General features: G+C 39.8%; 1 protein-coding gene across 1 annotated transcript in view; it reads left to right on the top strand.

Annotated features, from left to right (window-relative positions):
• Positions 1-587: 587 nt before the first annotated feature.
• Positions 588-15,174, top strand: part of Myh15 (myosin heavy chain 15) — a 167,664-nt gene continuing 153,077 nt past the window's right edge. Inside the window, exons 1-6 of the mRNA XM_021185004.3 lie at positions 588-672; positions 4,558-4,664; positions 8,074-8,217; positions 11,555-11,711; positions 12,336-12,363; positions 13,212-13,305. Coding sequence (XP_021040663.2) covers positions 588-672; positions 4,558-4,664; positions 8,074-8,217; positions 11,555-11,711; positions 12,336-12,363; positions 13,212-13,305 — 615 coding nt within the window. The remainder of the gene's footprint in view (positions 673-4,557; positions 4,665-8,073; positions 8,218-11,554; positions 11,712-12,335; positions 12,364-13,211; positions 13,306-15,174) is intronic.

The following is a 15,174-nucleotide window of genomic DNA, read 5'->3' on the forward strand; positions in this document are numbered from 1 at the left end:
TAGAGGCAGTTAGAATCTATCCTCCATTCATATCAAGAGGTCTAGTGTCTGCAACTTGACATTTGTCAATTTCATCGATTTTGCCCCTTGCCGAAGTCAGAATTCTGTGGCCCAAGGTTATAATTTGACTTCTATCAGACTCAGAAACTTTGTCATTCTTGAGGCATTTCCTCTACAAAAATATTAAAATTTGGTTTTGAAATTTTGTTGGTATAAAGATAAAGAAAAGCTGGGCCATGATTATTATACATCATCAATATTTTATTTATATTTTTCTTCTGACATTTAAAGTCAGTCTACACATTTTCATAGATTCCTGAAAGAATGTTTTTGACTCTAGGCACTGAGCCTTCAATGCTGAATGAATGGCCTGCCTTGATGGACTAAGATGTTCTTGAGATCAATTGTGCCATGACACAGACACAGAAGAAGCATTCTTTGGTATATAATGAATGATTAATCATTTTAGAACAAGTGCCTCAATTATTTTTCTCCTCATATCTTTTTGCAGAACAAACCCTTTCACATTACCTGCAGTCCTACATTCCCCTGCCCTCCATCATCCCCCAGTGAATAGTTTAAGAATGATGGATCTGTCTGAGTTTGGAGATGCCACAGCCTTCCTCAGAAGAAATAAAGCTGACCCTCTGTTCCAGCCACCAGCCTTTGATGGTAAGACTTTGTGGAAGCTGTTGCCTTGAGTTCATATTATTACTTCAAGATGGCAGAACTATTTGCTTGATTGCTATGAACCATCAGTTCTGGAGACTAACCTATTTAAATGGTGTGCCATTGCTATCAGTCTAGGAACAATTAAAGCCATCAACATGTCCAGGCTGGGAAGAGAAATTTCTAAGACTAGGAAAAGTAGCTGGGAGGACTCCCAGGCCCACACTACATTGATGTAGCCCTGAGACTAGTAGTCTCTTCTAGGTGTTGCCACATGTCAAGGATTCCTTAGAAACCCATTAATTATCAGTGAGTACATATTTTAGCAGTGAGAGGTCTGTGGCTTGGCTGAAAGTTGGTTTCTCTGTATACTGTGAAGGAAGGAAATGATGTTTGGCTGCAAGGCTGGAGGTGAGAGCTTGTCTATGTCTACAGACATTCCTGCTGTTGGAACCTGGTCTTTTGGCACAGGTCAGCAGGGTTTCTCAGCCAAAGTAAAAGAAAGAACAGTTAGGAGACTGAAACTGGAATTCACAATTTCTTTGTGCTTCAAGCAAGGCCAAAGGTTAATGAGGATTTAGCTTCAAATAAAAAGGCCAAGTTCTACATTAGAATTTCCAAATAAATTTAACCTTCACCCTCATTCTTTTTTATATTTCTGGACTGCATGATCATTCTCTAAATTTCAGCTAATTGGAGATTTGGAAGTCAGATTCACAGTGTGGTTTGGCATCAGGTCACCTACATGTCTTAATTCCAAAATTATTTAACAGTGCACTATAAAAACTGAACATTGTTCTGGTACCCAGAATTAGTCAACATTAGAATTTAATGTGACCAATTATAATACAAGCCAATTATGAAGGAAATTGTATTTCCGTCACAGACCTACCAGCCCTGAGTCAGCTCCCAGTTTCCTGTCCTTGTATTTCATTAGTGAGATTGCATTTCAAAGTAGCTAATTATAACCCTTCAGATCAAATAGAATAACAGAAAACTCCCCAAAGTGTTCAGAAGTGGCCATGCGGAGGCATTTCACAGGCAGTTAGGCAACTAAGACGAGGTGGTAATAGTGCTACCAGGGAGAAAAAAAATTAAAATTGGGCCAACACAGTAGCAATAATTTCATCTATAGAGTCAACACTATAAATGACTGCTTAAAATAGAGCAATCAATATAATCTTGATAAATTTTTAAACATACAATCCTTCTTTATAGACATTCACTGGCAGCAAATATTTTAAAAACAAATTACCAAAAGTTCTTAATCTCTCTGGGCTAGGTGACAGTAGGGTTTGTATTTAGAACTCAGGCCAAATGGAAACAATTTAATAATGAGTATTTGGCCAACTTGGATTTCAATTCCATGTTTGTGATCATCTATTACTTTATCAGTAGAATAAAGCATCCTGCTTTACTGAGTGTTCTTTTGTTCACCCGCCAAAGTTAGATAAACAAAACCACTTGTCCTGCCTACTTTCCTTCATTGCTGTTAGGACCAAATAGTGTTATAAGCTTGAAAATAAGTTTAAAGTAGTGTAATGATACCCAGAAAAGAAAACCAGGAGTGCTGGATGATAGGGAAGAAGACCAGTGGTTTTCAAGGTGAACATTAAAAGAATGACACTCCAAAGCCAAACCAATAATTTAATCCTAGAAGAGGTTAAGTTTTTATTTAAGATGACTATAAGTTTGAATATAATCTAACCCTAATTTTCTGTCATATCATAGAACAGAGCCCCGTAAGAAATGATACAGAGAAACAACATTGGTCACTTCTGAGCTTCTTTTGGTTGGTTTTAGTGTTTAAAATTTTTTTTATACATCTCAATTTTTTTTCAATTAAATGTTGACCATCTTCATATTGTATGAGATCTATAATTAGAGATGGTTAGCCCAAAGGAAATAATTTGGGGAAAATACCCTTCATTTATAGATGAGAAAACCAAGACTCCATAAGGTGAAATGGTTGCTAGACAGCTCCTTAGTAGCAAGACCGGTACTAAAGTCTAGATGACCCATTTCAAATGCAGTGACATCTTTATCTGCTGTCTGCATTATTGATGGGCAGAAATAATTAAAAGTTGACTCATTTCATCTATTGTATTTTTTTTAAAAGAAAAGTTGCTGCTATGGACTGTGTCTCTGGGAAAGACTTCTGAAAATTCTTCACTCCCACTGTTTCCTGAATGATGAAACAAAGAGCCTAACATGGGGTGGTAGGTGAGCCCTATTGAGAGAAACACAGGAGAGAATAGAGAAGCTAAGCACTTGTTAAAGGAAGCAGGAAATAATGGAGTAAAATTAATTTAGGAGGCTGGTAATTTGATTTTTAGAGTCATTAGCCTAATCACTGCTCACAATTAGCTATGAATATGTTGGCACCGTGCACAAGTCTTATTTTTCTTCCCAAGTTCAGAGACAGACAGACAGACAGGACGTGACAGGGAAAGACAGTAAGAGGTGGGGAGGACAAAAACAGAAAGACAGAAAGACAGAATCATCAAATTTCTTTTAAGTAATAATATGTTTTGAAATTCACAACCTTTAATATGCTAAGGAAGTAATTTTAAAAATCAAATGTATTTTCACATACTAAGATAAGAACATCAGTGATTCTTAAAAAGGAGTAAAATAATAAGTACAACACAAAAACCAGTATTCAAAAGCATAAAAAAGCAGAAAGACAATGAGAACTGAGTTACAAGGGATTTTCACATCTGCTTACCACGCAGTTTTCAGGGGAGAATTGTTTGTAGTTAGGGAAAGGGAGAAAGCAGTGCATTGTAAATTATCACAGTAGGAAAATAGTGAGCAATGCGTTTCTATGCAGAGACAAGAATGGAGGGAGAAGAGGAGAGTGGTGCCCAGTTCATTTCCTCTTTGTATACTCTTCATCAGCATGACCCACAACCCACCTTTAGGGAAAGCATCTGGTAAGGTCCACCTATCCTGCAGCACTACAATACCTGAAACATTGGTAACTCATATTTTAGAGGTGGTGGCAGTAACCTAGTTGTCACTCCTGTTAGCATCATGGTCGAATGTAATTTTCATCAATGCCCTCCCCTCGCCCCTTTTCCTGTTTGTCTGAGGACCTCTCTTATAGAATGCTAAGACTCATTTTCTTTGAAGAACATATTTCCTATTCATCTTAAATGGCAAATTGCCCAAGGTGGACACCAATTTGGTAAGTATTTAAATGAACCTAGAGAAGTTTTTTTCTTGTATTCATAGGACTTCTAACTTATTTCACCTTAAGTATTTTATGGGTTACTTTTATGAAAGACTTCTTTACTTAGTGATAAAGCACTGACTAAGGGGACAGCAGAAGGAAAAATAATATATGATGGGAAATTTAAATCAATTTTATTATATAACAAAATAATGAATATTCTCCTTCAATCTATTCAATTTAGCATGTCCTTCTCTTAACAGACTTTCATTCAAAGATTTAAATATAATATAAAGAAACCCTTAAGGACAAATCCATTAACATACAGTTTTCCACAGATATAAATAGATCATTTTGGAATGAGCCTTTTGAGGGAATCTGGGAGAGAGTAGAATGACCAGGAGAGTATCCAGGGGTCCAGTATTATGGTAGGATGGGGAAGGTGAATTAGGTAGACAGTTTTCTTATAACCTAGGGGCCCACGAGGCTGGCAGACATCTGTTTGCGGTGATTTATCTTGTTTCTTTACAAGCATGTATGAGTAAACAGTCATGGTTAGCATTCATTTTATATATATATGTGTGTGTGTTTATATAACTTTTTGACCTATATTGATAGCTCCAAGACTTGGTAGAAACAACACTAGTTGGTATGAAAGCGATCATTGAAGATGCCCTTGAGTGCTGTGGTTATAACCCATCTTTTCTCTCTAGGGAAGAAGAAATGCTGGGTTCCCGATGGGAAGAATGCTTATATTGAGGCTGAGGTTAAAGAAAGCGGTGGTGATGGACAAGTAATTGTAGAGACTAGAGATGGAGAGGTAAAACCAGCCTTTTCCTCCTAGGGATGTCTGTGCTCTCTGCCTAATCGAGTCACTAAGTATATCCTTCTCTAATACAACACACCTAGCTAGGGTAAGGGATGCTGCTGATACACCTGGAGACCTCACTCACGTACTCTTTCCCTTACCATCAAAGACTTTGAATGAATCTAAATAAGGTGGTTATAGTGAAAAATCTAAACTCTGGACTTCATGTTTTGTTAATATTTTAAGTTCCTTCTTTTTCCCCCGTGCCCGTCTACTTCTTCTTTCCTTCTTCCCTTCCTCCCTTCCAGTAACTTCTGCTGCTTATTTTTTTTTTTTTAGGTATTTTCTTCATTTACATTTCCAATGCTATCCCAAAAGTCCCCCATACCCTCCCCTCTACTCCCCTACCCACCCACTCACACTTCTTGGCTCTGGCGTTCCCCTATACTGAGGCATATAAAATTTGCAAGACCAATGGGCTTCTCTTTCCAATGATGGCTGACTAGGCCATCTTCTGATACATATGCAGCTAGAGACACGAGCTCGAGGGGTACTGGTTAGTTCATATTGTTGTTACACCTATAGGGTTGCAGACCCCTTTAACTCCTTGGGTACTTTCTCTAGCTCCTCCATTGGGGGCCCTGTGATCCATCCAATAGCTGACTGTGAGCATCCACTTCTGTGTTTGTTAGGCCCCGGCATAGCCTCACAAGAGACTGCTATATCAGGGTCCTTTCAGCAAAATCTTGCTAGTGTATGCAATGATTTCAACGTTTGGAGGTTGATTATGGGATGGATCCCCGGGTATGGCAGTCTCTAGATGGTCCATCCTGTCGTCTCAGCTCCAAACTTTGTCTCTGTAATTCCTTCCATGGGTGTTTTGTTCCCAATTTTAAGAAGGGGCAAAGTGTCCACACTTTGGTCTTCGTTCTTCTTGAGTTTCATGTGTTTTGCAAATTGTATCTTATATCTAGGGTATCCTAAGTTTCTGGGCTAATATCCACATATCAGTGAGTACATATCATGTGAGTTCTTTTGTGATTGGGTTACTTCACTCAGGATGATGCCCTCCAGGTCCATCCATTTGCCTAGGAATTTCACAAATTCATTTTTTAATAGGTGAGTAGTACTCCATTGTGTAAATGTAGCACATTTTCTGTATCCATTCCTCTGTTGAGGGACATCTGGGTTCTTTCTAGCTTCTGGCTATTATAAATAAGGCTGCTATGAACATAGTGGAGCATGTGTCCTTCTTACCAGTTGGAACATCTTCTGGAGATAGAAATCTGGAACCATAGATGTGAGCATCTGCTTATTTTTTCTTGGTACCCAGTGTTACTCTATGTTTTCTAGAATGACCTCAAGCTCATGATATGATCCTTCTGTCTCCCAAGTGCTGAATCTAGCTGTGTGCAACATCAATGAAAAGGCAGAATGGGGATGGAGCTCTTGCCTATGATGCATGAAGACTTAAGTTTAATTTCTAGTACTTTCATTTTTTTTATTAGAAAAAAGATGATGTTAATAGAATGACATCATATCAGAATAACCAAGAGATAGGTAATGTCCAGCTAGGCTAAATAAAGGCTTAGATGGCAGAGGAAAGCTGTTTACCACGCAACACCCAGGAAGCAAAGAGACTAATAGTATATAGAGAAAATATATACTTTCAAGTCATATATTCATATTCAATGTTTCTAAGCTAGGCTCTACTAGCTATAGTACAACCAGCTCAGAACTCCTCCAGAGAGCAATGTACTGGTGAAATGATACCCTCGTAACCAAATGACCTCTCAATAGTGCTGCTAACCAGAGACTAATTCTTCAAAATAACCTTCTTCTTTTTTTTCTTTTTCAAACCGTAACATGAGTTTAATTATTTACAACTCTAAACATGTTCTCAGCGTCAGCTTAGCTGTGCTGAGAATCTTAATGGAAGGTGGCAACTATATAGTGGGAGTGTGTACATAAGAGAGGCATCACATAGCAAGATATGGAACAAAGAAGCTGGCCAAATGTCTTTCTTTCTTTCTCTCTCTCTCTCTCTCTTTCTTTCTTTCTTTCTTTCTCTCTTTCTCCCTTTCTCCCTTTCTTTTCATTTCATTTTCTTAATTTTATGTTTGTCTTTATGTACTCAATTTACATTCTGCTCACTGACTCCTCCCCACTCACTGCTCCCACAATCCTTCCCTCTCCCCCTCCCCTCCCGCTCCCTTTCTCCTCTGAGAGAGTGGGTTTCCCCCTCCACCATATCCCCTGCCTGGCACTTCAAGTGACTGCAATGCTAGATGCTTTTTCTCCCACTGAGGCCACACAAGAAACACAGTCACAGGGTATGGAACAGAGACTGAGGAAATGGAAAACCAAATGTATTTTTTAAGCAATCTTTTCTTGAGAACTGACAGCCAGAAGAGAACTACTACCTAAGTCCACCCAAGTGCAGATTCCCAGTGTCCTAAACAAACCTTCTTTAGGTTGGACCTCTTCTGTGTCCCCTACCACCTCTCTATTTTGTCCTCCTGAAAATCAAGTTTCCAAAATATGTACTATTGGGGGAGATTCCCAAACTATATTCCAAACGGTAGCATCCGTTACCTAAAAGTTCCTAAGGTTCTGATCTGGATTACAGTTCAAAGTGTACTGATTCTATAGTAGGAGTCACTTGGAGTGGGGCAGGACCAGGGCAGTACATTATGGTGAGAGCACCCACAGTCATAAACCTACCACTGTATGGTCTGTAGACAAGAGTGTGCAGTGGGAGCTGGGACCCTACAGTACCTTCAGTACCTACAACTCTACAAGGTCATGTTCCCAATCACCCAAGAGTCTCTCTCGGCCACAATTTTTTTTTTTTTAAAGATTTATTTATTTATTATATGTAAGTACACTGTAGCTGTCTTCAGACATTCCAGAAGAGGGCGCCAGATCTCGTTGCGGATGGTTGTGAGCCACCATGTGGTTGCTGGGATTTGAACTCTGGACCTTTGGAAGAGCAGTCGGGTGCTCTTACCCACTGAGCCATCTCACCAGCCCTCGGCCACAACTTTTAAAGGTTTTACAACCTTTCCATAGTAGTGGGCATTTAGCATATGAGTCTTTGGGAAAACACGAAGGATTCAATGTGTAACAGCCTTGAAAACCATAACGTGTATGGTTGTTTGTCTACTTTGAATAGTCTTTTCAAAAGCATATACAAACATATATTCATAGGGGAGATAGAAGAATAGATCTTTGCTTGTGTGTTGAGACAAGATCTCTTTATGTAGCTCTGGTTATCCTGAGATCACTAACACTATGTAGACCAGGCTGGTCTTGAATTCATAGAAACTCCTCCTGCCTCTGCCTCTGCAGTACTGGGATTAAAGGTGTGTGCTACCTTATACTGCTAAGAACATACCCTTTCTTTTTCTGTTCTTTTCAGAGTATGAGAATTAAGGAGGACAAACTTCAACAGATGAACCCTGCAGAGCTTGAAATGATAGAAGATCTGTCAATGCTGCTTTACCTCAATGAAGCATCTGTACTGCACACCCTGAGGAGGCGATATGGCCATTGGATGATCTATGTATGTATATAGATTTTACCAGAAAAAAAATCTCAGGTTGGAACTTGTATTAGCTGCCTCAACTTCCTTCAGTGATATTTTACATTTAGTTATAATATCCTCATATGAACATTTATTCAGAAGTCACTCAACCTACTCTTTAGTTTCATCTTGTCAGCATGCATGCCATTTCTCAGAGAATGCCACACTAATTTGAATGGATGGAGAAAGTACCCAAGGAGCTAAAGGGGTCTGCAACCCTATAGGAGGAACAACAATATGAACGAACCAGTACTTCGTAGAGCTTGTGTCTCTAGTTGCATATGTAGCAGAGGATGGCCTAGTCGGCCATCAATGGAAGGAGAGGCCCTTGGTCTTGCAAAGATTATATGCCCCAGTACAGGGGAATGCCAGGACCAGGAAGCAGGAGTGGGTGGGTTAGGAAGCAGGGAGGGGGAGGGTATAGGGGACTTTTGGAGAGGAAACTAGGAAAGGGGATAGCATTTTAAATGTAAATGAAGAAAATATCTAATTTTAAAAAACATAAAAAAAAAGAAAGTATGAAGCTTAGGAACTGATATAGTAGATTCCACGTGCCAGCTCAGTTATTTATTAGTGTAGTTTTGTACAAAGATAAACCCAGGACATGCTTGTATTCATATACATGACATTTGTGTATTCTTACACAAATACGCTAGCACTAGGAATGGATAAATCTATATCACATGCTCACATTCCTATCTGTCTAGAGAAAGCTAGATAGTCATTGGGCATCTTCCATGTCATTCTGTGTCAGAGTTTTCAGGAAACAACAGCTGAGTGTCTTCTTTGCATCCATGTCACAGTTGTTGCCATATGTGCCCTTTGAAGGAATGCTTGATTTTTCTATTCAGTACTCAATGAACCCTTGTATATTAAGTAAATTAATGAAAAAGATAAAAAGGCTGGGTGTGGTGGTACACATTTTTAATCCTGGCACTTGAGAGGTAAAGGCACATGGGTTGTTGTGAATTTCTGCCCATCCTAGTCCACATTGTACATTTCCAGACAGCTAGGGCTATGGAGAGAGACGCTGTCTCAGAAAGCAAGCAAGCAAGCAAACAAACAAACGAAAGATAAAAATGCTCCATTTATGGGCCTGGAACACTGGTAAGTCCAGATATAGAGAAGAATTTGTTAAATACAGGCTTGAATTTGTATTCATGTGTATATATGTACTGCTTTATGCATAGAGGTCCAAAAGCTTGTCCTGACACTGTGAAAGACACTTATTCTTAGAAGGACACTACAGCAAGCCCCTAGGAGAAGATGTGACTATCTTCTTCAGTGACAGCCTGTCCATGCTGCTGAGAAAGTCTATGCAGTCCTAGGTGAAGATGGCTTTCTCTTCTCTCCATGTTTCCAGTCTTGTTAAGCTCCTTGATGTTACCTTTCTATAAGAAAATGGGTTATTAATATTTGACTACACATAAAAGTTGAAGGATTACATTTAAACAAATTAAGTAGAGCAGTAATTCACCAGTACTTGGGAAACCATATTAGTCACTAAGTTCCAGATGGTTGGTTCCTCCTCTTTTTTCCAAACTGATGCATTAGAAGCAACACTGAGAACAGGCTGAGGTAGTGGCCATAGGGATCCAAGACTGTGGCAGGCAACCATCCTAGTCTTCAACTATCTGACTTACCAGAAGACTGTTTCAGGTTCGCTGAAGATTTGTCTCTCAACAAAATTGACACTGACTGGGTACTTTTTAAAGTGTTTTCATTATTAAATCACTTATTTATATTTCAAAGGTTGCCCCCTTTCTGGTCCCCCCTGGAATTCTTCATCCAACCCCCTCTCCTTTGCCTCTTAGAGGGTGCTTCCCCCACCCATCACCCACCCATATACCCATCCTCACCTCAGTCCCCACCAACATCCTCCTTCCCTGGGTCATCAAGTTTTCTTTTGTTTTTTTGTTTTTTGTTTTTTTGTTTGTTTGTTTGTTTTTTTAAACAGGATTAGCCCCATCCTCTCTCACTGAGGCCAGACAAGGCATTCCTCTGCTACACATGTGCCAGCGGCCACAGACAAGCCCATGTATACTCTTTGGTTGGAGGCTTAGTCTCTGGGAGCTCAGAGGGTTTCATACTAGTTGATACTGTTGTTCTTCCTAGGGGGTTGTCATCCCCTTCAGCTCTTCAATCCTTCCCCTAACTCTACCACAGGGGTCCCAACATCAGTCCGATGGTTGGCTGTAAGTGCCTGAATTTGTCTTGGTCAGCTGCTGGTGGAGCCTCTCAGAGGACAGCCATCTAGGCTCCTGTCTGCAAGGACAACTTGAGATCAGTAATAGTGTCAGAGTTTGGTGCCTGAGCATGGGATGGATCCCAAGTTGTGCTGGTCATTGGATCTGCTCCATTTTTGTCCCTTCATTTCCTTTATATAGAAAAAGTTCTGGGTCAAAAATTTTAAAGATGTGTGGGTGACACCATCCTTCCACTGGAGATCCTGTCTACCTACTGGAGGTGGTCTCTTCAGGTTCCATCTCTGCACTGTTGGGCATTTTGGCTAAAGTCACCCCCATTGAGTCCTGGGAACCTCTCACATCCCAGGTCTCTGGGACTTTCTAGAGGTTCCCCATTCCACCCCCAGCTGCATTTTCCCACTAATTCTCCTGGCCCTCTGACCTTCTCTCCTGGGTACTTTAAAGCAGTTTCAGTTCACATAAAGTCCTGAAGGACATTCATCTCAAATAAAGAGAAAGCACTGCTGTTGTACTTCTTGTGAAAGTGCTAGAAGAAAAGGCTTTCTGGTCTCTTCAGACTTCTTAGCTACTGGTATTCATTGTATTGGTTTTTCCTCAGTCTCTCTTCAAGAGTTATATGTGGGAGCTAGAGAAATGGCTCAGAGGTGAAGAACACTTGCAGATTTTGTAGAAGAGCCAGGTTTAGTTTCCAGTAACAATATGGAAGCTCATGGCCATCTATACCTCCAGCTTAAGGAAATCTAGTATCCTCTTTTGGCTTCTGCAGGCAACCAGGCACATATCGTTATGCACATTCATACACGCATGCAGGCAAATGCTCATACACATAAAAATAAAAATCTTTTAAAGAAGAGATTTACACGTGTCAGATGTTTTAGCAGTTAGTTCATCTCCCAGAGATCGAGAGGCAATACGACGTCTTGATGTCAGCTTAACCCAGATCTGATGGCTTCTGTTAGAAATCACTTCTTTACAAGAATTCCAATCTCTAATCTTCCACGGTCTCTTACAAGCAAATAGTCAAGCCAGCATTACATGACAGGGAAGCCCTGACATACCTGGGAGTGTTCCTAGCCTATTTTCTGAAATCCACTCTGATCTCTCCTCAGACATATTCAGGCATCTTCTGTGTGGCTATAAACCCTTACAAGTGGCTCCCTGTGTATCAGAAAGAGGTCATGGCTGCCTATAAAGGGAAGAGGCGATCCGAGGTTCCCCCTCACATCTTTGCTGTGGCCAATCGTGCCTTTCAGGATATGCTTTGCAGTAAGTAGATGCCCTACAAAATGAAAAGGGAGAATCTCTGATCCAAGTTTTCTCCATGTCACTGAAGGATACTTAGGCATTGTAACAGAGCATGGCCTCACAGCTGCCTCATCTCTTGAAGCCTCTGTTTCCTTCCAGATAAAATGCAGGCAACATAGTATGGGCCTCCTATGGTTACAGGGACAATTAGCTTGTACTTCAGAGTGAAAGAATGCATTTGTAGTACTGGGGCTGGAGGCTGGCCCAGATAATGCCCCCTGCAGATGTCTGCTCTCATTACACCAAGCATCTGCTATACCGTCTGACACAGAAGCTATTCTATAGCTGTTACTATGTGATGATTCTTCAAAGGCTAAAAATGTCAACCATTGGTTAGTTACTCTTTATATTTAGAGCTAGGAAATAGGCCTAGAATTAATATGTCCATGAGACTAGTAAAATAGGGATATCTGTTTTATACTGTATTTTTTAAAATGAGGGGTTTGCAAGTATAGATGAAACAGATCCTTCTCCTTTTTTCTAAGTTGAAACTATTACTAAGAAAATTGTTAATAAATTCATGCCAGCATATAAGCTTCAAGTATAAACTTATCCCAACATCTTCCTCCTTTTCTTTTTTTGTAGATGGAGAGAACCAGTCTATAGTCTTCACGTATGTATTTGTTTCATTTTTCTTTTTGCCCTATGTGAAGTTTCATTGGAAATTGATACTTATAGTTCACTGAGAGTAAAACTTAAGTTTGTCAAATTTCACTTGTTTAATCTTTAGATTAAAAAATGCATTTCAGGTAGGAAAAGATACTCCGCAATAGCCATACTGCTTTGGAGAGTTCTGTAAATATGATATAAGGAAGTCTGCCTCCGTCATTTAAAGAGACTCCTTATAAACCGTATTGCACAAGCTAGTTTAGTTCCTTCTCAGGGAAGAGCCCTTCAGTCTTGGAAATAATCAACTTCAATGGTCTCTATGCTCACTAATTAAGCAGAGAGGCTGAATGTCCATAGAGTATGCCCATGAAACAGGTAACTTGCTGCTTTGAGTAGCCATGGCACAGTGCATATAGTAATACATGCAGCCTTCAGATTTACTTATTGAAGGCTCATTTTGATGGAAAGAACACCAAGTGGGCATGTTATTGTGAGCAGGTGACTAAGACTCAAGGGGTAATGAGATGTTGTGTTATTGATTCTCTGTTGGTTTTTGTTATCTTAAAGGGAATGATAGGTTTTAGAATCTTAGAGCTAAGTGGCTAGTTCAAATTTAAATCTATGCTCTTTTCAAATAGCAATTACTGGCATCTGAATTCCATTTACCTAAAGGCAGGCTTGAGCAAATGTAGTTGATTGTCAAAGGGAAAGGAGAAAAGTAAGGCACAGCTTCCTGTTGCAGTGATTGACAAGTCATTTTCTAAGAAAGGAGGCTGGGTATGATCAGAATTAGCTAATGTTCATTACATTGATCATCAGAAGCAGTTAACTGTTTTCAACTTCAAATCACAGAGGAGAATCTGGTTCTGGAAAGACAGTGAACACCAAACTGATCATTCAGTATTTTGCCACCATGGCAGCCATAAGTGAGCCTAAGAAAAAGCTGGTAAGTGTCCATAAAACCATGAAAGGTGAGTTGGCCTCATCTACTGAGACATGGAACCTCTTCCGTGACCAGTATGGGGAATACAGAGGAGGAAAGAACCATAAAACAATTAGCAAAACTGTAGTAATTACTTTTCTCATTCTGTGACAAAATATCTGATCCTGCAATTTAAGAAAAGAAATTTTTTTCTGCCATACCATTTGAGAAGATACATACTCATATATATACATATATACATATATGTACACACACACACACACACACACACACACACACATGTTCAGCATGATCAGCATGATCGACAAGTGATGGAGGAAGTACCAGGAGCAGAAGGCTTGCTAGTCACATTGAATTATTGTAGTCATACTCAGGAAGCAGGAAACCAACAGGAACTGGAGCCAAGATAAGGCTATAAAATATTAAGGTCGGCCAATAGTGGCTCAGATTGAAGGATTTACAGCAAACTGAAACAGCATAACTAGCTTAGGATCACATTTCTAAATACATGAGCCTATGAATGCACTTCACGTTTATTCCACCACAAAAATATGGAAACCCAGAGCCAGATTCTGCCTGAGTGTGTCAACAGAGCATTCTAAACCAAACCAAAAGCACACATTTTTCATTTGCTTCAAAGAATAATTACTGGATGAGTCTTATTTTGTTTGCCCCTCTGGTTAATATTCCTTCAGGACCAAACCTTACACTAAGGGACCATAGCCTTCAATGTCCTCTTCTGATAAAAATATTTCTAAATATCTTTAGCTACAATGCTATGTTAGACACACACACACACACACACACACACACCAAATCTATCTATCTATCTATCTATCTATCTATCTATCTATCTATCTATCTATCTATCTATCTGTCTGTCTGTCTGTCTGTCTGTCTGTCTGTCTGTCTGTCTGTCTATCTATCTATCTATCTATCTATGAAAGATGGCTTTCTTTGCCTAAACTCCTTTATCAGACCTCAAGTGCCCAATTAAAAATCCTCAACTTTAATCATGCAACATTGTCTCAAAGCTTTACCTTCTCTATTAAATGATTTTAGCCATGGTCTCTTAATGTCACTTCTTGTTTGTGTGATAAAGTACTCTGACTAAAGTAACTTAGGGAGGAATGGATTTGGCTTATAATTCTAGGTTGTAGTCATTTTGAGGAAGTCAAGGTGCCAGGCACGTGAAATAGCTAGTCACATGACTTATTTATTTATTTATTTATTTATTTATTTATTTATTTTTGCTGACTTCTTTTTTACTTATTAGTCATTTTCTTTATTTAGATTTCAATGTTATCCCCTTGCCACCTGATTTCCCCTCCAAAAACCCCCTATTCCCTCCCTGGATCACCAACCCACCTATTCCTGCTTCCTGGCCTAAGCATTCCCCTACACTGGGGCATAGAGCCTTCACAGGACCAAGGACCTTTTCTCCCATTAATGACCAACAATGCCATCCTCTGCTACATATGCAGCTGAAGCCATGAGTCCCTCCATGTGTACTATTTAGTTAGTGGTTTAGTCCCTGGTAGCTCTGGGGGTATTAGTTGATTCATATTGTTGTTCCTCCTGTGGGGCTGCAAACCCTCAGCTCTTTGTGTCCTTTCTCTAGCTCCTTTATTGGGGACCCTGTGCTCAGTCCAATGGTTGGCTGAGAACATCCACCACTCTATTTGTCAGACACTGGTAGATCCTCTCAGGAGACAGCTATATCAGGCTTCTGTCAGCAAGCACTTGTTGGCATCCACAATAGTGTCTGGGTTTGATGACTGTATATGGGATAGGTACCTAGGTAGGGCAGTCTCTGGATGGCCTTTTCTTCAGTCTCTGTTGCATACTTTGTATCTGTAACTCCTTCCATGG

This window comes from Mus caroli, unplaced genomic scaffold (assembly GCF_978045245.1).
Source record: "Mus caroli unplaced genomic scaffold, Mus_caroli_1 scaffold_17, whole genome shotgun sequence".
NCBI lineage: Eukaryota > Metazoa > Chordata > Mammalia > Rodentia > Muridae > Mus > Mus caroli.